General features: G+C 41.9%; 1 protein-coding gene across 7 annotated transcripts in view; it reads left to right on the top strand.

Annotated features, from left to right (window-relative positions):
* Positions 1-22,506, top strand: part of CFAP61 (cilia and flagella associated protein 61) — a 302,443-nt gene that overhangs the window by 20,417 nt on the left and 259,520 nt on the right. For all 7 annotated transcript variants that reach the window (XM_037812259.1, XM_037812260.1, XM_037812258.1 and 4 more), the window contains one exon: positions 4,122-4,254. In XM_037812259.1, coding sequence (XP_037668187.1) covers positions 4,122-4,254 — 133 coding nt within the window. The remainder of the gene's footprint in view (positions 1-4,121; positions 4,255-22,506) is intronic.

Here is a 22,506-nt window from a genome sequence, read left to right as displayed (position 1 = left end):
GGGTACATGGGGCTGCTGAGCTGATCGCAACAGGAAGGCGTGGCTCTTGTCAGAGTGAGACTTCGAGAAGTCGGAGTGTCCCCATTTGAACACTTTCCTGCATGAACTGTTTCCGGTAACTGGTATGTTTTGTTCCTGTGGGGCTGGACTTTGTCATGTGTCATTTGAGACTACATGAGGCTGATGTCATACTTTATCATTAGCACTTGGTGCTGATGCAAGATCATCAATTATCAATTACCCCAAGGGATGCGCTGAGCAGAACAAGTTCCTCTTTATCCATTTTTGGGAGGGCCTTAAGGGAGAGACTCTTCAGAATGCCACGATTTGGATCTTTTCTTTACATTTTTTCCCCCAAAAGATTCTTACTGAGGTGTGATTAGGGATAACTTTGCCATTGGGCTGTTGAGAAGGCAAAGCTAAGGATGGCAGAGACTTGATGGCCCTCGTTGACACCCTGGACACTTGGGTTGTTTCCATCTTTTGGCAACTGTGAATAATGCCACTATGAACATCAGTGTGCAAATATCTGTTCAGGTCCCTGGGCTCTCTGAACCTTTATGCCTGATTTTGATATCCACAGTCCATCACATCAAGAAAAACCTGTGGTACAGTTGATTTTGGAGTTCCCTGTGTGTCTGCTGTCTTAATCCACTTAAAATGATTGGGCTATTGAATTGTTTTTCTGTTGTTTACAATGTCAATAATTATCTTGGTTAATAAATATTGATGCGGCCATTTAGTTTTGGCAAAATATTTCCAAAATGGATTTACTGGGTATTCTCTCCCAGGATCTTTTTTTTTTTTTAAACAATGTCACCGAGGACTCTTTATGCATAGGAAAAACACCTTCTTTTAGCAGCAGCCTTTTGGCAGGTTGTTGAATGGAGAAGTGAGCTGTTTCTCAAATGCAGCACAGATTTCTAGGCTCTTTTACCCAAGAGTCTCAGGGCTTCTATGGAGGCAGCCAGCTGTGATCAAGACAGCAGGCAGGATGTCAGGCCACAATGGGGTTTGAAACTTCACAAGGGCTGATACTGAGGTTTTATTGTGTGCCCGAGAGATTGTGTGTCCCTTGTTATTTTGCCACCTTTTAGCCTCACAGCCTTTCCTCCCCCTACCCCATTTCGTAGACCAGAAAACCAAGGCTTAGGGTGAAAGTAGCTTGTCTGCAGTTACTCAGCTCATAGGAGTCAGAGGCTGAGTTGGGAGGCTGGGGATCAGCGAGGGTTTCTAGTGCCAGGCTTGCTGGGTACAAACCTCCCAGGCATGTCTGCCCTGTGAACCCACACTTCCCTCATCCGGGGAGCTGGCGTAATGATTGCACCTGCTCAGTGCTCTCAGTATGTAGAAGGGCCTGGTTCCTGCTGGCTGCTGCCGCGTGATGTAGGCCTCTGCACCGGGTGCTGCGGAGTGTGCAGGGAAGCACAGAATTCACTCTCTCGCCTCCAAGAGCATATTCATTCCCTGCTGGGGAAGATGCCACACATGAGCCACAAGAAATTACCCCAGAACTGGGCAACATGTATGCAGTGGATGGTCCTGTATTGGGTTCCTCTGCCGAGAGGAAGAACCACTGGAGGGGTGGAGTGAAGGTGAGCCTTGAGGGATGTGGCATTTGGAATAGGCCAGGGGTGTGGTCACAGTGCTGCATGGGGCAGGAAGGGTGGGATGTGCTAAGGCCCCTTTTAGGGACAGGGAGTGGATCAACTCGCAGAGTCATTGGTGATAAGTATGGAAAGATGGTGGCTTAAAAACAAGGCTAAGGACTGTGTGCGTTCCAGAAACTGAGGAACTGGCAAAAGTTTTTGAGTAAGGGAGAGAGCTGAGGAAAGTGGGATTTTAAAATAGATTAGTAATAGCGGATGGAATGGCAGAGTTTATGCCTACAGTAGCCGATGGGAATCTGTGCAACGATTTGAACTTCTGTGGTAATAAACTTGCCCATCCCATCCATTGATTAGAAAAGTGCTACCATCAATTGTAACAAATGTTCCACACCAATGCAAGGTGTTCATAGTAGAGTGGTATATGGGAATCCTGTATTTCATGCATGATTCTTTTGTAAACCCTCCACTTCTCTAATAAAGAAAAAAAAAAGAGTACCACAAAGCTTTGATGTTTGCCGTGCAGCTGCAGTCCCCCCAGCCACAGATGTTCACTGATAGCTGTCAGAGTGATCACATGCACACGAAAATGGATGGACACGTGCCATGGACAACTTTAAAACACTAGTGAAGAGCTGAAATAGACTGAAAAATGATTATGGAATCAGGGGTACAGCCATGTCCATTCTAAAAATGCAGTAGGTGTCTGTTTCTAGGCCCTTGTTTCAGACTCACGACTAGAGAATCCTGCTGGTGCTCTGGCATGATGGAGTGAGGATGTTTCGTAGCGGTGATGTCAGAGCCAGGTTTCTAGCATATAGAGAAAGATCCCCATTGCCTGAAGAAGGGCCCTTTGCTGTCTCCCTTTCCAGAGGGTCCTGCAAGAAGTTGATAGAAGATTCAGCCTAGGAGTTAACATTGGTGGTCCCCCTGGTTGTCACCTTCTGTGTATTTTTTTTTCCTTGTTGTTCTGTGGTCTGTTGGCTAGCTCTTGCCTTAGCTCTGAGGTTTTATAGATCAGAGAGCTGGTTTTTCAAATATGCATTTCTTCATCAAGATATTTACTGTTCTCAAAAAACTAACATTTCAAGAGCTCAGCCTGTGTCACCAGAGGTGAAGTCTTCAGGAGCAAGGTGGAGATTTTCACTCAGAGTGCATTGGATTGTTCACTTTAAAGGGGTTGGGTTTGGAAAGCGGGGCTGTGGTAGGATCGGGGATTTGTCCCAGCAGGGACTGGAGGAGTGTATGATGGCCAGGCTTGAGTCAGCAGCCCTGAGTCCACATCATGGCTTTGCTGCCAACTCTTTGTGCCGTCTCAGGAAGGGCATTTCATCACAAGCCTTGTAAGATGAAGATGGCCGTGCTATGAAAAGTATAGCAACAGAGAGAATGTAGCTAAAGCTTGGAGCTTGTGTACATACTAATTGCTCAATAGAGGGAGCTACTGTTTACATCAAAGCGAACATAAAGAAGATAAGATGGGATGATGAAGATGGCATAGTAATCAATTAAAGAGGGAAGAATAAAGGTTAGTAGCTAAATCATATATACTAGGAAAAAATAATACAAATCCAGAACATTTTTACAAGAAGAATACTGGGGAAAACATGTAAGAAAATCCTAGACAGGTAAAATAGAATACTAAATTTAACCAAGAGTGTACTACAAAGAAATAAGGAATGTTAAATGTGGCAGCAATACGGAGTCCCAGAGCCAGGACCACCAGATACACCCCAGACACACCCACTCATTGTCTTCGCCAGGTCAGAGTACCGTGGGGCGTGCTGGGCATCCCAGTTCCAGGTGGATGTCTGCAGGGTGGTGAGCAGCGCGTCATTGCCTTCAAGCATCTTCCTCTGTGGGAAGTTCTAGATGTCTTGGGAATAAAGGGTTCCACAGGCCAGCATTTGAGAAATGCACAAACAAGGTTTGAGATTCTTTGTTGTAGAACGTCTCAGTTCAGTCTTAAATATTTAACGGTGACACTCCAGGAGGGGACATATAACAGGCAGTTGTTTTTTTACGTTGAAATTCTTTTCTGGGGATGGCAGGAAATGCTAGGACAATACCATAGAAGTGATGTTCCTTGGAACACGTTTGGGAAATGCCATCCCGGCTTCTTGTCATTTGGCTCGTGACAAATGCTGCCCTGCATTCCACACCCAAGCATGCCGAGTGTGTCCTGTGTCCTGGAACGTTCCGCTTCCACAGTTCCCAACCCAGCTGCCTCTCCTGTTCTCCGTTCAGGTCTCAGCTTCTCAGAGAGGTCTTCCCCGACCTCTCGCCCCGACAGTCTCCATCTCAAAGCACTTACCGCTGTTTGAAAGGTTTGAAACTATCTATTTGTTCCATTTTTATTGTCTGTTTCTCCTTTTAGAGTATAAGTTCATCTCATGGTAGTGTCTCTGAATGCGTGGCCTTTGGACCAGGGTCTGTCTGCCACGCATTGTAGGTTCTCAATTGAAGGAGCAAGCAAACGAATGGACACTGAACTTAAACTTTTCTGTTGAACAGGGTGGAAGATCATGACGACCTCATGCCAATATTTATGCACCACGACACAATTCTGAGAGAGACTTATGGTGAATACTTCCTGGCGGAGCTAATAGAGGCCCAAGACGAAGAGAATCATGCTGTCGTGTGTGAGGTCAGTGAGCTCTCTTCTGGGGACACACTTAGCAGGAGAAACAGGAATTAGCCATGTCCCTGAGCACCAGCCCACCAGAGCTTCAACCCTTGAAGCTGCCCCACCCCTGCCACACCCCACACACCCTTCCAGGTGGCTCCAGGCCAGCTTCTGAGCTGCGGCATCACTGACCCCTGCTCTCCCCCAGCATTCTTGGCTTCAGGTTTTTGTGCTGTGCTTCCAGATGCCCAGGCTGCTGTGGATTGTGTATTCTTTGCCTTGTCCCTAGAGGTCGGAGTTAGAGTTAGGGAGTCTGTTAGGGTTCTCCAAGAAACAGAACCAACAGGATATGCACGCGTGTGTGTGTGTGTGCATGAATATTAAGAGATTATAGGAATTGGCTCACGTGACCACGGTGATTGGCAAGTCCAGATTCTGTTCAGGCGGGCCACAAGTCAGAAACTCCGATGAAGGGGAGGTTGAATTCTTCAGGAGAAACTGGCTGGTAACTTAGAGGCAGGAATTCTTTCTGACTCTTGAAATGCTCAGTTCTGGCTTTAAAGATCTCCAACATATGGGATGAGATGACTCCCCTCATTGCTGAGGGCAGTTTCTTTTGTTGATTGTAGATGCAATCAGCAGTGACTATAGATGCAAATCCATCTCCAAAATACTTGTACAGTAACAATCAGGTCAGTTCTTGCTTGACCGAACAACTAGATATCATAACGTAGCCAAGTTGACACATGAAATTAACCATCCCAGTGGGGAAGGATAAGAGCCTTGTGGAGTGCAGAGAGCCCCCAAATCCTAGAGGCCAGCAGACACAAACCAGCATCCTGATGTCGTTTGGGTTTGTTTGACTTGGAAAGTAATTCATTTCTTGAAACTTTTTTTTCTTTATTAGGGAAGTTGTGGGTTTATAGAGCAGTCATGCATACAATACAGGATTCCCATATACTATTCTATTATTGCCACCTTGCACTGGTGTGGAACATTTGTTATAATTGATGATAGCACATTTTTATAATTATACTATTAACTATAGTCGATGGTTTAACTTAGGGTTCACTGTTTGCAGTACAGTTTCATGGATTTTTTAAAAAAATTTTATTCTGTTACCATATATACATTTCCCCCTTTAATCACATTCAGATATATATTTCAGTGCTGTTAATTATGTTCACAATGTTGTACTACCATCACCACCATCCATTAGCAATTTACATTTGCTTTATCATTCTCTTGCTTTCTCTATATATTTATCTATGTGTACATATATATATATATATATTTTTTTTTTTTTTCTGAACCATTTGAGGGTAAATTACAGAGTGATGCCCCCTTACCTCCAAATACTTCAGTGTGTATTTCTTAAAAGCAAGGACTTTCTCTTATATAACTGAGGTACAATGATCAAAATCATGCAATTAAGATCCACGCAATCCTATCTAATCTATTGCCCTTATTCAGATTTTGTTATAGTCCCAATAATGTCCTGCATTGAACGTCCCAATTCAGATCCTGCATTGCATTCAGGTGGCCTGTCTCTTCAGTCTTTTGTAATCTGGAACAACTCCCCTGTCTGTCTTTATCTTTCGTGACAATGGCATTTTTGAAGTGTACATATCATTTATTGCAGAATGTCCCCATTTGGGTTTGTCCAATATTTCTCCATGATTTGGTTCAGGTTATATAGGATTAAATTTTGTCTAGTTAGTGGGTAACATTTTAAAATTAGGAGAGTATATATAAAAAACTGGGACTTCTAGCTTCTCTAGAAATACAGAAGGTCCAGGCCCCTGGCCTGCATTTTTGCAAGGCCCCAGTGGATTAGAGCTTTGGAGTGGCTGCCACTGCACCAGGGAAGGAGCCCTCCAGCTCAGCTCAGGTCCTGCCATGCCTGTGGGCCTCAGGTCCTCTTCACTCCATCCTCTCTGCTTTATACTAGCGTGGCCCTCTGAGCACATCAGCTGTGACCACTGACTCAGGACATGTCCTGAGAGTGTCCTTATTCATGAGAGTCCATCAGGAAGGCTTTATTGGACTGGAGGTAGAGGAGAGAGTGAAGAAAGACCAAACCCACAGCGTTTGGTTTGCCAACTGTAGACCTAATGGTCCAAATCCAAGGGAAGGAGTAAGAAGGGACTGGAAGAAGAGCTGACAAGCTCACTAGCCTCAGTAGGACTTGGCCCAAAGCAGCCAGCAGGCATACAGAACCAAGACCCCAGAGTGTTGGCAGCATATCCTTGATGCATCCCCTACACCCCACTGTGGTATCCATCGAGGTATCCACAAAAGGGCTTTCCTCCCTCACCTAATTTTAGTTGGGGATGGGCTCCTTCTCTGTATTTGTCCCTGCAGGATTTTATAAATTAAATCCTATTTCTAATAGCTAAATGTAAGCACACTGAGGTATCTTTAGGTTGGCAATACTGGTTTTGAGTCTGCTAAAATAGGGCTTCCTGTAAAATGATGTGCTTGCCATCCCATTTGAAGCTTTGGGTGTTCTTAGAGTTGAAAATGCTGAAATAGGGATACTTGTGGGGTCTGACCCAGTGGTGTCTGAAATTGTCTGGAAAAAAAAAAAAAAATGAAGACCCTTAGAGCCTTCAAATCATTAGGGAATGCCTGGTGGTGTTTCAGCTTTAGGAAAAATAGGGCCCATACCAAAGGGTGTCTGCTGGATGTACATATGGGAAATGTGAGGAAAATTTTTTAAAGGCAGTGGAACTCAAACTTGAGCATGCATCAGAATCAGTTCTTGGGCTGATTAAAACCCTGATGGCTGGTCCCCACCCACAATGTTTCTGATCCAGGAGGTCTGGGGTGGGGTCCAAGAATTTACATTTCTCACAAGATCCAGGGTGTGCTGACACTACTGGCCCAGGGACCACACTTTGAGAACCACATCTTAGAGGAACGAAGCTGCGGTCGCAGCTAGGGGCGGGCACCCATGGAACCCTCTGCGCTCAGGGTTGCTTAAGGGGTACCGGCGGCAGCTCTTCCCGGAGGCGAAAGTGAGGCGGGGGACTTGGCCGAGTTCCCGGCGGAGGTGTGCAAGGTGTGGAGGGCGGCGAGAGAGGAACGCGAAACACTCTCCTCTCGTGGGGATAGAACAAAAGCCTTTATTCAGGGGTGAGCACAAGTTATATAGGGTGGCATAGAGGGCGGGGTCGGTGTTAGGGGTGTGGGGTCCTTACATGGCAATGCTGAGGGGATAAAGGCTAGGATTGGTTCTGAGAGGGCGCGGAGGTCGTTTGAAAAGGGGCGGGAGTTGCTCTGGCAACGGTGTATGCGCACTGGCGGTGGCGGGAGTTGCTCTGGCAACGGGGAGTGTGCGGGCAAGATAAGGGGGGCGGTTTTCTCCGGCAAGCTTCCTCTAACGGTTGTATTTTGGGTGAGGGAGATGGGGCCTGTAGCCGGCTCCACTTTCTCAGGCCCGGGGGGCTGTGGAGGGCGCTACTGCCCATGCCCATCGCCTCCCCCAGGGGCTGACCAGGTTCCCTGGCCCCGGCCCGCCAAGTTGGAACTCAGCACCAGCAACCCGCAGAAGCCTCCCTCCAAATGGCTTGTTACTAGCTTATGTAGAGGGACCTCACAAGGTCAGCCTTTTGTTGATTATCTTAAGAGTCTAGAAAAGAAAGCAATTCAAATGTCAGCTAAGATTCTCTTCTCACATTGCTTGAAGGCCTTTAAAAGAGGTTTATAAACAGGACTGAAAATTAGTTTTTGACAAGATATTCTTATTTTGAATGAATTTTCTTGCTTGTATTTTGCATATTATTATTATTATTTTTTTTTTTTTTAAATCATCATTTTATTGAGATATATTCACATACCACGCAGTCATACAAAACAAATTGTACTTTCGATTGTTTACAGTACCATTACATAGTTGTACATTCATCACCTAAATCAATCCCTGACACCTTCATTAGCACACACACAAAAATAACAAGAATAATAATTAGAGTGAAAAAGAGCAATTGAAGTAAAAAAGAACACTGGGTACCTTTGTCTGTTTGTTTCCTTCCCCTACTTTTCTACACATCCATCCATAAACTAGACAAAGTGGTGTTTGGTCCTTATGGCTTTCCCAATCCCATTGTCACCCCTCATAAGCTACATTTTTATACAACTGTCTTCGAGATTCATGGGTTCTGGGTTGTAGTTTGATAGTTTCAGGTATCCACCACCAGCTACCCCAATTCTTTAGAACCTAAAAAGGGTTGTCTAAAGTGTGCATAAGAGTGCCCACCAGAGTGACCTCTCGGCTCCTTTTGGAATCTCTCTGCCACTGAAGCTTATTTCATTTCCTTTCACATCCCCCTTTTGGTCAAGAAGATGTTCTCCGTCCCACGGTGCCAGGTCTACATTCCTCCCTGGGAGTCATATTCCACGTTGCCAGGGAGATTCACTTCCCTGGGTGTCTGATCCCACGTAGGGGGGAGGGCAGTGATTTCACCTTTCAGGTTGGCTTAGCCAGAGAGAGAGGGCCACATCTGAGCAACAAAGAGGCATTCAGGAGGAGACTCTTAGGCACAAATACAGGGAGGCCTAGCCTCTCCTTTGCAGCAACCGTCTTCCCAAGGGTAAAACTTATGGTAGAGGGCTCAACCCATCAAACCACCAGTCCCCTATGTCTGTGGTCATGTTAGCAACCATGGAGGTGGGGTAGGCGAATACCCCTGCATTCTCCACAGGCTCCTCAAGGGGGCACTACATCTTTTTTTTTTTTTTTTCCCCTTGTTTGTCTTTTTTCTTTTTTTTTTTTTTTTTTTTTTTTTTTTTTTAACTTTCCCTTCTTTTTTCAAATCACCTGTATGAAAAAAAAAGTTAAAAAGAAAACAAACATACAATAAAAGAGCATTTCAAAGAGACCATAGCAAGGGAGTAAGAAAAAGACAACTAACCTAAGATAACTGCTTAACTTCCAACATGTTCCTACTTTACCCCAAGAAAGTTACATAATATAGCAACATTTCAGTGAACTTGTTCCTACTACAACCATCAGAAATTAACAGACCATAGTCATTTCTGGGCATCCCCAGAACGTTAAATAGCTTATCTGTTCTTCCTGGATTATTGTTCCCCCTTCCTTAATTGCTCTCTACTGCTAGTTCCCCTACATTCTACATTATAAACCATTTGTTTTACATTTTTCAAAGTTCACATTAGTGGTAGCATATAATATTTCTCTTTTTGTGCCTGGCTTATTTCGCTCAGCATTATGTCTTCAAGGTTCATCCATGTTGTCATATGTTTCACCAGATCGTTCCTTCTTATTGCCGCGTAGTATTCCATCGTGTGTATATACCACATTTTATTTATCCACTCATCTGTTGAAGGACATTTGGGTTGTTTCCATCTCTTGGCAATTGTGAATAATGCTGCTATGAACATTGGCATGCAGATATCTGTTCGTGTCACTGCTTTCCGATCTTCCGGGTATATACCGAGGAGTGCAATCGCTGGATCGAATGGTAGCTCTATATCTAGTTTTCTAAGGAACTGCCAGACTGACTTCCAGAGTGGCTGAACCATTATACAGTCCCACCAACAATGAATAAGAGTTCCAATTTCTCCACATCCCCTCCAGCATTTGTAGTTTCCTGTTTGTTTAATGGCAGCCATTCTAACCGGTGTTAGATGGTATCTCATTGTGGTCTTAATTTGCATCTCTCTAATAGCTAGTGAAGCTGAACATTTTTTCATGTGTTTCTTGGTCATTTGTATTTCCTCTTCAGAGAACTGTCTTTTCATATCTTTTGCCCATTTTATAATTGGGCTGTCTGTACTATTGTCATTGAGTTGTAGGATTTCTTTGTATATGCAAGATATCAGTCTTTTGTCAGATACATGGTTTCCAAAAATTTTTTCCCATTGAGTTGGCTGCCTCTTTACCTTTTTGAGAAATTCCTTTGAGGTGCAGAAACTTCTAAGCTTGAGGAGTTCCCATTTATCTATTTTCTCTTTTGTTGCTTGTGCTTTGGGTGTAAAGTCTAGGAAGTGGCCTCCTAATACAAGGTCTTGAAGATGTTTTCCTACATTATCTTCTAGGAGTTTTATGGTACTTTCTTTTTTTTTTTTTTTTTTTTTTTTTTTTTTTTTTTTTCTATTTTTTAAAATATATTTTTGCATTGAAAAAACAGGTTTCATTTTAAACTGGTATAGTAGTAGAAAATGGCATATTATAATCAAAATAAATGAATAGATTCGGAATATTGCATAAGATCCCTATCTTTTAACAACAATGTTATCCATTTCTCAAATAAAAACTTATAGGGTACCTTTTTTAGAATTTATGACAGTTTAATGCTTTTGAGGGGCTTCATTGACTAAACTCTATACTAAGAACTTGCTGAGAAATAACCACCTATTTGAAAAAAAGCCAGAAATGCTGTCTCTACCCATTAAACTTTAAGAATTGAATAACCTTTCTAATTACAATGGACTTATAATCTAGATAGCAACATAGTTTAATTTTAATCGGAGCTACAACAAGTATCTGGTGATAATGGATTGGCAAAGAAAGTGTTTAATCACTGAACACAGGTCATTTTAGTATTAGCAAGCCTTGTTTCTACAAGCTCATATACACTCCTGCCTAATTTGAAATGTTCTCTGAAACAAGTAAATTAAGATTACGTTTTAAGTTCTGCAAAGGAGAGAATACAAATAAGAAATAGCTAAAAGCTGTATTCATTCTCTTTTTTTTTTTTTTTTTTTTTTTTTTTTTAAATCATCATTTTATTGAGATATATTCACATACCACGCAGTCATACAAAACAAATTGTACTTTCGATTGTTTACAGTACCATTACATAGTTGTACATTCATCACCTAAATCAATCCCTGACACCTTCATTAGCACACACACAAAAATAACAAGAATAATAATTAGAGTGAAAAAGAGCAATTGAAGTAAAAAAGAACACTGGGTACCTTTGTCTGTCTGTTTCCCTCCCCTACTTTTCTACACATCCATCCATAAACTAGACAAAGTGGTGTTTGGTCCTTATGGCTTTCCCAATCCCATTGTCACCCCTCATAAGCTACATTTTTATACAACTGTCTTCGAGATTCATGGGTTCTGGGTTGTAGTTTGATAGTTTCAGGTATCCACCACCAGCTACCCCAATTCTTTAGAACCTAAAAAGGGTTGTCTAAAGTGTGCATAAGAGTGCCCACCAGAGTGACCTCTCGGCTCCTTTTGGAATCTCTCTGCCACTGAAGCTTATTTCATTTCCTTTCACATCCCCCTTTTGGTCAAGAAGATGTTCTCCGTCCCACGGTGCCAGGTCTACATTCCTCCCTGGGAGTCATATTCCACGTTGCCAGGGAGATTCACTTCCCTGGGTGTCTGATCCCACGTAGGGGGGAGGGCAGTGATTTCACCTTTCAAGTTGGCTTAGCCAGAGAGAGAGGGCCACATCTGAGCAACAAAGAGGCATTCAGGAGGAGACTCTTAGGCACAAATACAGGGAGGCCTAGCCTCTCCTTTGCAGCAACCGTCTTCCCAAGGGTAAAACTTATGGTAGAGGGCTCAACCCATCAAACCACCAGTCCCCTATGTCTGTGGTCATGTTAGCAACCATGGAGGTGGGGTAGGCGAATACCCCTGCATTCTCCACAGGCTCCTCAAGGGGGCACTACATCTTTTTTTTTTTTTTTTTTTTTTTTTTTAACTTTCCCTTCTTTTTTCAAATCACCTGTATGAAAAAAAAAGTTAAAAAGAAAACAAACATACAATAAAAGAGCATTTCAAAGAGACCATAGCAAGGGAGTAAGAAAAAGACAACTAACCTAAGATAACTGCTTAACTTCCAACATGTTCCTACTTTACCCCAAGAAAGTTACATAATATAGCAACATTTCAGTGAACTTGTTCCTACTACAACCATCAGAAATTAACAGACCATAGTCATTTCTGGGCATCCCCAGAACGTTAAATAGCTTATCTGTTCTTCCTGGATTATTGTTCCCCCTTCCTTAATTGCTCTCTACTGCTAGTTCCCCTACATTCTACATTTTAAACCATTTGTTTTACATTTTTCAAAGTTCACATTAGTGGTAGCATATAATATTTCTCTTTTTGTGCCTGGCTTATTTCGCTCAGCATTATGTCTTCAAGGTTCATCCATGTTGTCATATGTTTCACCAGATCGTTCTTTCTTACTGCCGCGTAGTATTCCATCGTGTGTATATACCACATTTTATTTATCCACTCATCTGTTGAAGGACATTTGGGTTGTTTCCATCTCTTGGCAATTGTGAATAATGCTGCTATGAACATTGGCGTGCAGATATCTGTTCGTGTCACTGCTTTCCGATCTTCCGGGTATATACCGAGGAGTGCAATCGCTGGATCGAATGGTAGCTCTATATCTAGTTTTCTAAGGAACTGCCAGACTGACTTCCAGAGTGGCTGAACCATTATACAGTCCCACCAACAATGAATAAGAGTTCCAATTTCTCCACATCCCCTCCAGCATTTGTAGTTTCCTGTTTGTTTAATGGCAGCCATTCTAACCGGTGTTAGATGGTATCTCATTGTGGTCTTAATTTGCATCTCTCTAATAGCTAGTGAAGCTGAACATTTTTTCATGTGTTTCTTGGTCATTTGTATTTCCTCTTCAGAGAACTGTCTTTTCATATCTTTTGCCCATTTTATAATTGGACTGTCTGTACTATTGTCATTGAGTTGTAGGATTTCTTTGTATATGCAAGATATCAGTCTTTTGTCAGATACATGGTTTCCAAAAATTTTTTCCCATTGAGTTGGCTGCCTCTTTACCTTTTTGAGAAATTCCTTTGAGGTGCAGAAACTTCTAAGCTTGAGGAGTTCCCATTTATCTATTTTCTCTTTTGTTGCTTGTGCTTTGGGTGTAAAGTCTAGGAAGTGGCCTCCTAGTACAAGGTCTTGAAGATGTTTTCCTACATTATCTTCTAGGAGTTTTATGGTACTTTCTTTTATATTGAGATCTTTGGTCCATTTTGAGTTAATTTTTGTGTAGGGGGTGAGGTAGGGGTCCTCTTTCATTCTTTTGGATATGGATATCCAACTCTCCCAGCCCCATTTGTTGAAAAGACCATTATGGCTCAGTTCGGTGACTTTGGGGGCCTTATCAAAGATCAGTCGGCCATAGATCTGAGGGTCTATCTCTGAATTCTCAATTCGATTCCATTGATCTATATGTCTATCTTTGTGCCAGTACCATGCTGTCTTGGCAACTGTGGCTTTATAATAAGCTTCAAAGTCAGGGAGTGTAAGTCCTCCCACTTCGTTTTTCTTTTTTAGAGTGTCTTTAGCAATTCGAGGCATCTTCCCTTTCCAAATGAATTTGATAACTAGCTTTTCCAAGTCTGCAAAGTAGGTTGTTGGAATTTGATTGGGATTGCATTGAATCTGTAGATGAGTTTGGGTAGAATTGACATCTTAATGACATTTAGCCTTCCTATCCATGAACATGGAATATTTTTCCATCTTTTAAGGTCCCCTTCTATTTCTTTTAGTAGAGTTATGTAGTTTTCTTTGTATAGGTCTTTTACATCTTTGGTTAAGTTGATTCCTAGGTACTTGATTTTTTTAGTTGCTATTGAAAATGGTATCTTTTTCTTGAGTGTCTCTTCAGTTTGTTCATTTCTAGCATATAGAAACATTACTGACTTATGTGCATTAATCTTGTATCCCGCTACTTTGCTAAATTTGTTTATTAGCTCTAGTAGGTGTATCGTTGATTTCTCAGGGTTTTCTAGATATAAGATCATATCATCTGCAAACAATGACAGTTTTACTTCTTCTTTTCCAATTTGGATGCCTTTTATTTCTTTGTCTTGCCGGATTGCCCTGGCTAGCACTTCCAGCACAATGTTGAATAACAGTGGTGACAGCGGGCATCCTTGTCTTGTTCCTGATCTTAGAGGGAAGGCTTTCAGTCTCTCACCATTGAGTACTATGCTGGCTGTGGGTTTTTCATATATGCTCTTTATCATGTTGAGGAAGTTTCCTTCAATTCCTACCTTTTGAAGTGTTTTTATCAAAAAGGGATGTTGGATTTTGTCAAATGCTTTTTCAGCATCTATTGAGATGATCAATTGATTTTTCCCTTTCGAGTTTTTAATGTGTTGTAATACATTGATTGTTTTTCTGATGTTGAACCATCCTTGCATGCCTGGAATGAACCCCACTTGGTCATGGTGTATGATTTTTTTAATGTGTCTTTGGATTCGATTTGCAAGTATTTTGTTGAGGATTTTTGCATCTATATTCATTAGGGAGATTGGCCGGTAGTTTTCCTTTTTTGTAGCATCTTTGCCTGGTTTTGGTATTAGATTGATGTTAGCTTCATAAAATGAGTTAGGTAGTGTTCCATTTTTTTCAATGTTTTGAAAGAGTTTGAGTAAGATTGGTGTCAGTTCTTTCTGGAAAGTTTGGTAGAATTCCCCTGTGAAGCCATCTGGCCCTGGGCATTTATTTGTGGGAAGATTTTTGATGACTGATTGGATCTCTTTGCTTGTGATGGGTTGGTTGAGGTCTTCTATTTCTTCTCTGGTCAGTCTAGGTTGTTCATATGTTTCCAGGAAATTGTCCATTTCTTCTACATTATCCAGTTTGTTGCCATACAGTTGTTCATAATATCCTCTTATAATTTTTTTAATTTCTTCAGGATCTGCAGTTATGTCACCTTTTTCATTCATTATTTTGTTTATATGGGTCTTCTCTCTTTTTGATTTTGTCAGTCTAGCTAGGGGCTTGTCAATCTTGTTGATCTTCTCAAAGAACCAACTTTTGGTGATATTTATCCTTTCTATTGTTTTTTTGTTCTCTATGTCATTTATTTCTGCTTTAATCCTTGTTATTTCTTTTCTTCTACTTGGTTTAGGATTGGTTTGCTGTTCATTTTCTAGCTTCTTCAGTTGATCCATTAGTTCTTTGATTTTGGCTCTTTCTTCCTTTTTAATATATGCGTTTAGTGCTATAAATTTCCCCCTTAGCACTGCTTTTGCTGCATCCCATAGGTTTTGGTATGTTGTGTTCTCATTTTCATTCGTCTCTATATATTTAGCAATTTCTCTTGCTATTTCTTCTTTAACCCACTGATTGTTTAGGAGTGTGTTGTTTAACCTCCAGGTATTTGTGAATTTTCTAAGTCTCTGATGGTTATTGACTTCTAATTGTATTCCATTGTGGTCAGAGAATGTGCTTTGAATAATTTCAATCTTTTTAAATTTATTGAGGCTTGTTTTATGTCCCAGCATATGATCTATTCTGGAGAAAGTTCCGTGAGCACTAGAAAAGTATGTGTATCCTGGTGATTTGGGATGTAATGTCCTGTAGATGTCTGTTAAATCTAATTCATTTATCAGATTGTTTAGGTTTTCAATTTCCTTATTGGTCTTCTGTCTGGTTGATCTATCTATAGGAGAGAGTGATGTGTTGAAGTCTCCCACAATTATTGTGGAAACATCAATTGCTTCCTTTAGTTTTGCCAATGTTTCTCTCATGTATTTTGTGGCACCTTGATTGGGTGCATAGACATTTACGATTGTTATTTCTTCTTGCTGAATTGCCCCTTTTATTAGTATGTAGTGGCCTTCTTTGTCTCTCAAAACATCCCTGCATTTGAAGTCTATTTTATCTGAGATTAATATTGCTACACCTGCTTTCTTTTGGCTGTAGCTTGCATGAAATATTTTTTTCCATCCTTTCACTTTCAATTTCTTTGTGTCCCTGTGTCTAAGATGAGTCTCTTGTATGCAACATATTGATGGTTCATTTTTTTTGATCCATTCTGCGAATCTATATCTTTTAATTGGGGAGTTTAATCCATTTACATTCAACGTTAAAACCGTGAAGGCATTTCTTGAATCGGCCATCTTATCCTTTGGATTATGTTTGCCATATTTTTCCCCTCTCTCTATTAATATCCTTTATTGTACCCATACCGAATCTCTTTAGTACTGAACCTTTCTCCAAGTCTCTCTGTCCTGTCTTTGTTTCTCTGTCTGTAGGGCTCCCTTTAGTATCTCCAGTAGGGCAGGTCTCTTGTTAGCAAATTCTCTCAGCATTTCTTTGTCTGTGAAAAATTTAAGCTCTCCCTCAAATTTGAAGGAGAGCTTTGCTGGATAAAGTATTCTTGGCTGGAAATTCCTCTCTCTCAGAATTTTAAATATATCGTGCCATTGCCTTCTCGCCTCCATGGTGGCTGCTGAGTAGTCACTACTTAGTCTTATGCTGTTTCCTTTGTATGTGGTGAATTGCTTTTCTCTTGCTGCTTTCAGAACTTGCTCCTTCTCTTCTATGTTTGACAGTGTGATCAGTATATGTCTCGGAGTGGGTTTTTTTGGATTTATTCTATTTGGAGTTCGCTGAGCATTTATGATTTGTGTATTTATGTTGTTTAGAAGATTTGGGAAGTTTTCCCCAACAATTTCTTTGAATACTCTTCCTAGACCTTTACCCTTTTCTTCCCCTTCTGGGACACCAATGAGTCTTATATTCGGATGCTTCATATTATCTATCATATCCCTGAGGTCCATTTCGAGTTTTTCAATTTTTTTCCCCATTCTTTCTTTTATGCTTTCATTTTCCATTCTGTCATCTTCCAGGTCACTGATTCGTTGTTCAACTTCCTCTAGTCTTGTACTATGAGTGTCCAGAATCTTTTTAATTTGGTCAACAGTTTCTTTAATTTCCATAAGATCATCCATTTTTTTATTTAGTCTTGCAATGTCTTCTTTATGCTCTTCTAGGGTCTTCTTGATTTCCTTCATATCCCGTACTAGGGTCTCATTGTTCATCTTTAGTTCTTTGAGTAGCTGCTCTAGGTGTGTCTCTTCTGGTCTTTTGATTTGGGTGCTTGGGCTTGGGTTATCCATATCGTCTGGTTTTTTCATATGCTTTATAATTTTCTGTTGTTTTTGGCCTCGTGGCATTTGCTGTCCTTGATAGGGTTCTTTTAGGGTTTGTAGATCAGTTGAAGTCCTTATCTCTAATTTATCAGATCTACAGCTTCGTGGAGTACACTTTCTCTAACTAACCAGCAGGTGGCGTCCACGAGCCACCTGTTCTCCACAAGCCAGATCTCCCCTGCTTAGCCTTTTTGGTGAGTGGGGGAGTGAGTCTTGTGGGGCCCAATTGGTGTCCCAAGCTTGCGTGTGTAGTTGGTGTTGCCTGCCCTGTATGTGGGGCGTGTTTCTGGGCAGTCGGGGAGGGGGGGTGGCCCTAACAATCAAATCTCCCTGATGATCCTAGAGTTTTAAAGCTACTGCAATAGTCTAATCCTTCAGTTCAGTCCTGCCACAGTTTGTCTCTGCCACTGACCCACAAGTCTTTGGTATTGGCGTATGGCTCCTGAGACTTGCAAGTGGGCCCCTCTTCCAGGCTGTGCACCCCGGGTCCTCTGTTGAGGGATGACTGTGCTATGTCACAGGTGAGTGCCGTCCCCCCAGGGCAGTTCTGGGCTGCTGGGCTGTGTTGGGAGGCTCCCAGTCTGCTCAAATGATGGCTGAATGGGGCTCTGTTAATTCACACTGCTCCCCCTTCCCAGCTCTGGGACATTCAGCTGAGGTTGCAGGGAAGGCTAATGTCCACGCCCAGTTTTGTGGTGTGTACCTGTTATTTGAAGCACTTCCGTCACACTGGGTTGTCTGGGGCAGCTCTGGGCTATGGGGCTGGCGATGGGCAGGAGTGTTTCCTGTCCACCAGGATGGTGGCTGTGAGCGGACACCCCCCTTTTCTTGGGAAGTTGTGTTGTTTAGTGAATTTTCTCAGCCACTGGATTATTGCCTTTTGTCTCAGAGCTCTCTTATTTCTGCTCTTGACTTGACGTGCCCAAATTTCAATTCTTTGAAGCTTTCTGTATTGAGCTTCTTAGAGTAATTGTTTTAGAAAAAGCAAAAAGGATTTAAAAAAAAAAAACGGCCCTCCTCAGAGATCTAATGGGTTATTGAAATGCTAATAGACAAAGCAACCAGGGCCATTAAGGAAAGGTGCCCTGGGCAGAGAGATCAGCCTTGCTTCGGGATTTGCATATGCGCCTCAAGGCCTGATCTCCGCCCTTCCCCTTTCTGTGTTCACCAGAACTCCAAAAATCCTCTGCTTTTACTTTGGAGCTTCTCGTGTTGTTTTCCTTCTATGCCTGTCTCCTCTCTGCTGGGCTGGCTGCTCTCAGAGTCTCTGGTGTCTGGCCTCAGTCTATCTATGGTTGGAGTTTGAATCAGTAGAATGAGTTTCCGATGAGAGCAGCCACTGCAATTCTCCCTTCTCCTTCCTGGAGCTGACAGCCCCTCCTCCCCCGGGACTGAGCCTGGCAGGGAGGGGCGCGGGTCCCCTGGCCGCAAAAACTTACAGATTTCGCTGATCTCAGCAGTTCCACGTTTTCATGAGTGTTGTATGAAGTATGCCCAAAGACAGATTGCTCTGTGGTGTCCAGTCCACGCAGTTCCTGGCTTTTTACCTACTTTCCTGGAGGAGTAACTAAAACATACAGCTCACCAGTCTGCCATCTTGCCTGCATATTATTATTAACAAACATGAATAGAGCCCTTGGCTGCCCAGCCCTAACCTGAATATTTCATTTATAGAATCCTAAGGTTCAGGCAAAGATGACCAAAAGTATGATTTTTTTTCATGCAGATATTTGATCTTCATTTTAAAAGGAGGAATTTAGTACCAGTTAATTGAAAAGCGTCAACAGGTGGGAATTTAGCAGTTTTACTGCTAGTATGATGTATTTAGGGAGTCATCATTTTTCATACATCCGTTTCTCCTTATTTACTAAAACTGTAAGAGCTATTATTAAATCTTACTTTTCTTGAAACTTGGAATCAAAAGTTCTCTTATTTTGCTAGTATAATCTTTTTGAGGCTTTGTTCTAACATCAGTGATTTACAACCTTGGTTGTGTGTGACATCACTGAGGACTTTTAAAAATCCCCATGCCAAGAGGCTTGTATCCAGAATATATAAAGAACTCTTAATATTGATAAAAGATAAATAATCTGATTAAAAAGTAGGCAAAGAATTTGAATAGTCATTTCTTCAAAGAAGATATGCAAATGGCCGATAACCACATGAAAAGAAGCCTTGACATCATTAGTCATCATGGGAAATGCAAATCAAAACCACAGTGAGCTACAGCTTCACACCCATGAGGATGGTTATAATCAAAAAGAGGGACAATAAGAAGTGTTGATGAAGATGTGAAGAAATTGAAACCTTCCTACATTGCTTGTGGGGTTGTAAAATGGTGCAGCCCCTTGGAAAACAGTCTAGCAGTTCCTCAAAAAGTTAAGCATGGAGTTACCATATGACCCAGCAATTCCACCGCTAGAATTGAAAACAAATGTCCACACAAAAGTCTGTAGGTGAATGTTCATAGCGGCATTGTTCATATTAGCCAAAAAGAGAAAACAACCCAAATTTTCATCAACTGATGAATAGATAAATAAAATGTGGTAAGTCCATTCAATGAAATATTATTCAGCCATAAAAAGGAATGAAACCCTGAAACATGCTACAACGTACTGGAACCTTGAAAACATGATGCTAAGCCAGTCACAAAGACTGTGTGTTATATGATTCTGGTCATATGAACTGTCCAGGATAGAATTGCCCATAGAGACAGAAAGTAAATTAGTGTTTGCGGGGAGTGACTACTAATAGATATGGGTTACTGTATGGAACTTTTTGAATATACTAAAACCACTGAATTGTATACTTTGAAGGGTGAATTTTGTGGTAGGTAAATTATATCTCAGTTTTTAAAATCCTCAGGCCAGGGATGCACTCAGACCAATTTAATCAGTCTTGGGGTGAGACCCAAGCATCAGGTTTTTTGTTTTTTCTTCTTTTAAGCTCCCCCAATGATTCCAATGCATAGTCAAAGTAGTGAACCTCTTATCTACATGACGGTAAAACGCAGACGTTTGGCAAAGGACTGGATGAATTTAGGGAGAGAAATGGGCATTAGTTTCTTAAGGTGAGAACTGGCCTTAGCATTTAGATGCTGAGGTACTAGTCTGTAGTGGTAGTTTCTCCTATATTGAAAGGGTTATTATTATTGTTATTGTTATTATTATTATATTTCAGTTTTTGGACTTCCTTTCATAATATTCTCAATTTGCCTTTAAGTCAGGCTGATGATAAAAGGAATGGTAACAGAAGCATTTGGGCCCAGCAGCACCATTTTGAAAAATTGCGTCTTTACACAATGAGTCAAAAACTACTCAGAAATGAAATGATTCATACAGACCCAGTAAGGACTTTCAGTGATGAAACTGCCCATGGAGTTTAATCAGGTCTTTGTGTTTGGCTTTTAACTTGTTGGTATCGAGGTGCTAGTTTCAACCAAAATCATTTAATTTCAGTGTTTACGAAGGCGGCTTCAGTGACCTCTTGCCCCATGTTCTGGCCCTTTGCTGCACTCTTTCTGCAGGCTGATAACTGTAGTCCCAATACTGTGAGGATCCTTTTGTGCTTCTAAAGAAGCCAAGAAATCCAGCCCAATGCCTCAGACATTGGAGGTTTTGTGAGAATGAGCAATTTGCTTCTTGTTCGGTGGAGAGGAGACTGTAGACCTGGATCTTAAGATGGAAGGGCAGAAGAAGGACGTGTGAACAGAGATCAGACCAGTGTAGGATCTGGGAGTGTGGCTCTCTAATCCAAACCAAGCCTCAGCCTCTACAAGTTCAAGATCCCACCTTCTCCTCGGACACTTGTCCTGACCACAGGGACTTCCTTGGGCTGACCCTTTTAGGCAGCTGTGTGCTGGAGCCATTTCACTCTGACTCATGAGAGCCAATAGTTAGGTACTCAGGCATTTTACTATTATCTCTGTTCATGAGGTTATTTATGTCTGTGGTATCTGTATAGTGGAAGTACTATATAACAGTTACTAAATTCACTTCTCTTCTCAACAACCTGCTCATTGACATCATATGGGTAGCTCTAAATTGGCCATGGTGAGAGTATTTATATCATAGATGTCAACAATTGCAGCAAATCGGCTCCCCCCTGCCCCCGAATGCTGATTAAACTTTTACTGTCACACCACTGCTTTTTGGCAACCCCCAATAAGGTGGTCAAGTCTTTGTCTTCCAAACCAGCCCATGGCAGTTGTGAGCCCTGGGTGTAGAATGCCTGAGAGCTATGCCAGAGCCATGTGGGAAACCCTTGACTGGTAAAAGGATTTAAAACTGACGGCTTTCTATGGCTTGACTGAGTCATTGCTTTGCTGCAAGTTCCTTGCCATCACTTTATCCTGGCTTACCTTGACATCTGGTGTTTACTTCAGACTGAGATTTCAGAGGAGGGGTGGTTGGAGGCCAAGGGCGGTTCCTGGAGACAGATGGGCAGAGCGTCTGCTTTGGCCTTACCCAGGGCGTGGGCAGCAGTGGTCTGAGCAGGCATCACTGACCTGCAAGCAAGGGAGGGCCTGCCAGGTTCACAGTCCCCTTGGCATCAGTTCAGCAGGGTCAAAGCCGACAGTGGTCATAATGAGGGCAGAAGCCCTGGGGTATCAGTCCTCCCCTCACCAAAGGATAGGTGGCTGCCAGGCTTTGGGGATCAAAGCTTAAACTATACAGTGCCTGCGTGTCTATGAACAGACCTGTTTGTGAAGACAAGGCCACGGCATATGTGGTTTTCTAGTAATCTAAACCTCACGTGTTATCATGTAGACCCTCACAAGGAAAACAAGAACAATAAAACTTCCAGGTTTGCTCTAAAGCATGGGATGATTAAAGAACTTTTCAGTGGAAAGTACCTCTGTTGCCTGAAAGATAGGTAACAGCCAGCCCTAAATGCCTTTTAATTGTACAAGTAAAAAAACAAGTCCTTTAAATCCATTTGTTTTTCCAGAAAACACACACACACACACACACACACACACACACACACACACGCACAAAGATGCATTTAAATCCACCTGCAAGTTTCATGTTAAGGACAGAGTTCCTTAAGTCAGAACGGTTATTTGAAAGAAACTCAAAGAAAACGCAGACACTTCCCCGGTACATGTTTGCTCTCTCGTGGTCTATAGTCGTGAACTTCTGTGAATCGTTACAACCCGGGATGAATGATGGGAATATAACAGGTTGCAGAATTGGAGAACATTAAATCTTTGTTCCTAATGACAAAACATGTTTTTCTCATTTTCATCAGAATGTGTGATCCATGCCATTTGAAATCAAATTCCAAACACAACGAGCCATTAGTGTAATAGCTCATTACTAACAGCGGTCTTATAAATAATATATTCTTATC

The sequence above is a fragment of the Choloepus didactylus genome, chromosome 19 (genome assembly GCF_015220235.1).
Source record: "Choloepus didactylus isolate mChoDid1 chromosome 19, mChoDid1.pri, whole genome shotgun sequence".
In the NCBI taxonomy this organism is placed as follows: Eukaryota; Metazoa; Chordata; class Mammalia; order Pilosa; family Megalonychidae; genus Choloepus; species Choloepus didactylus.
Note: the sequence above shows the minus strand (reverse complement) of the source record. Positions and strands in the feature narration are given on the sequence as shown.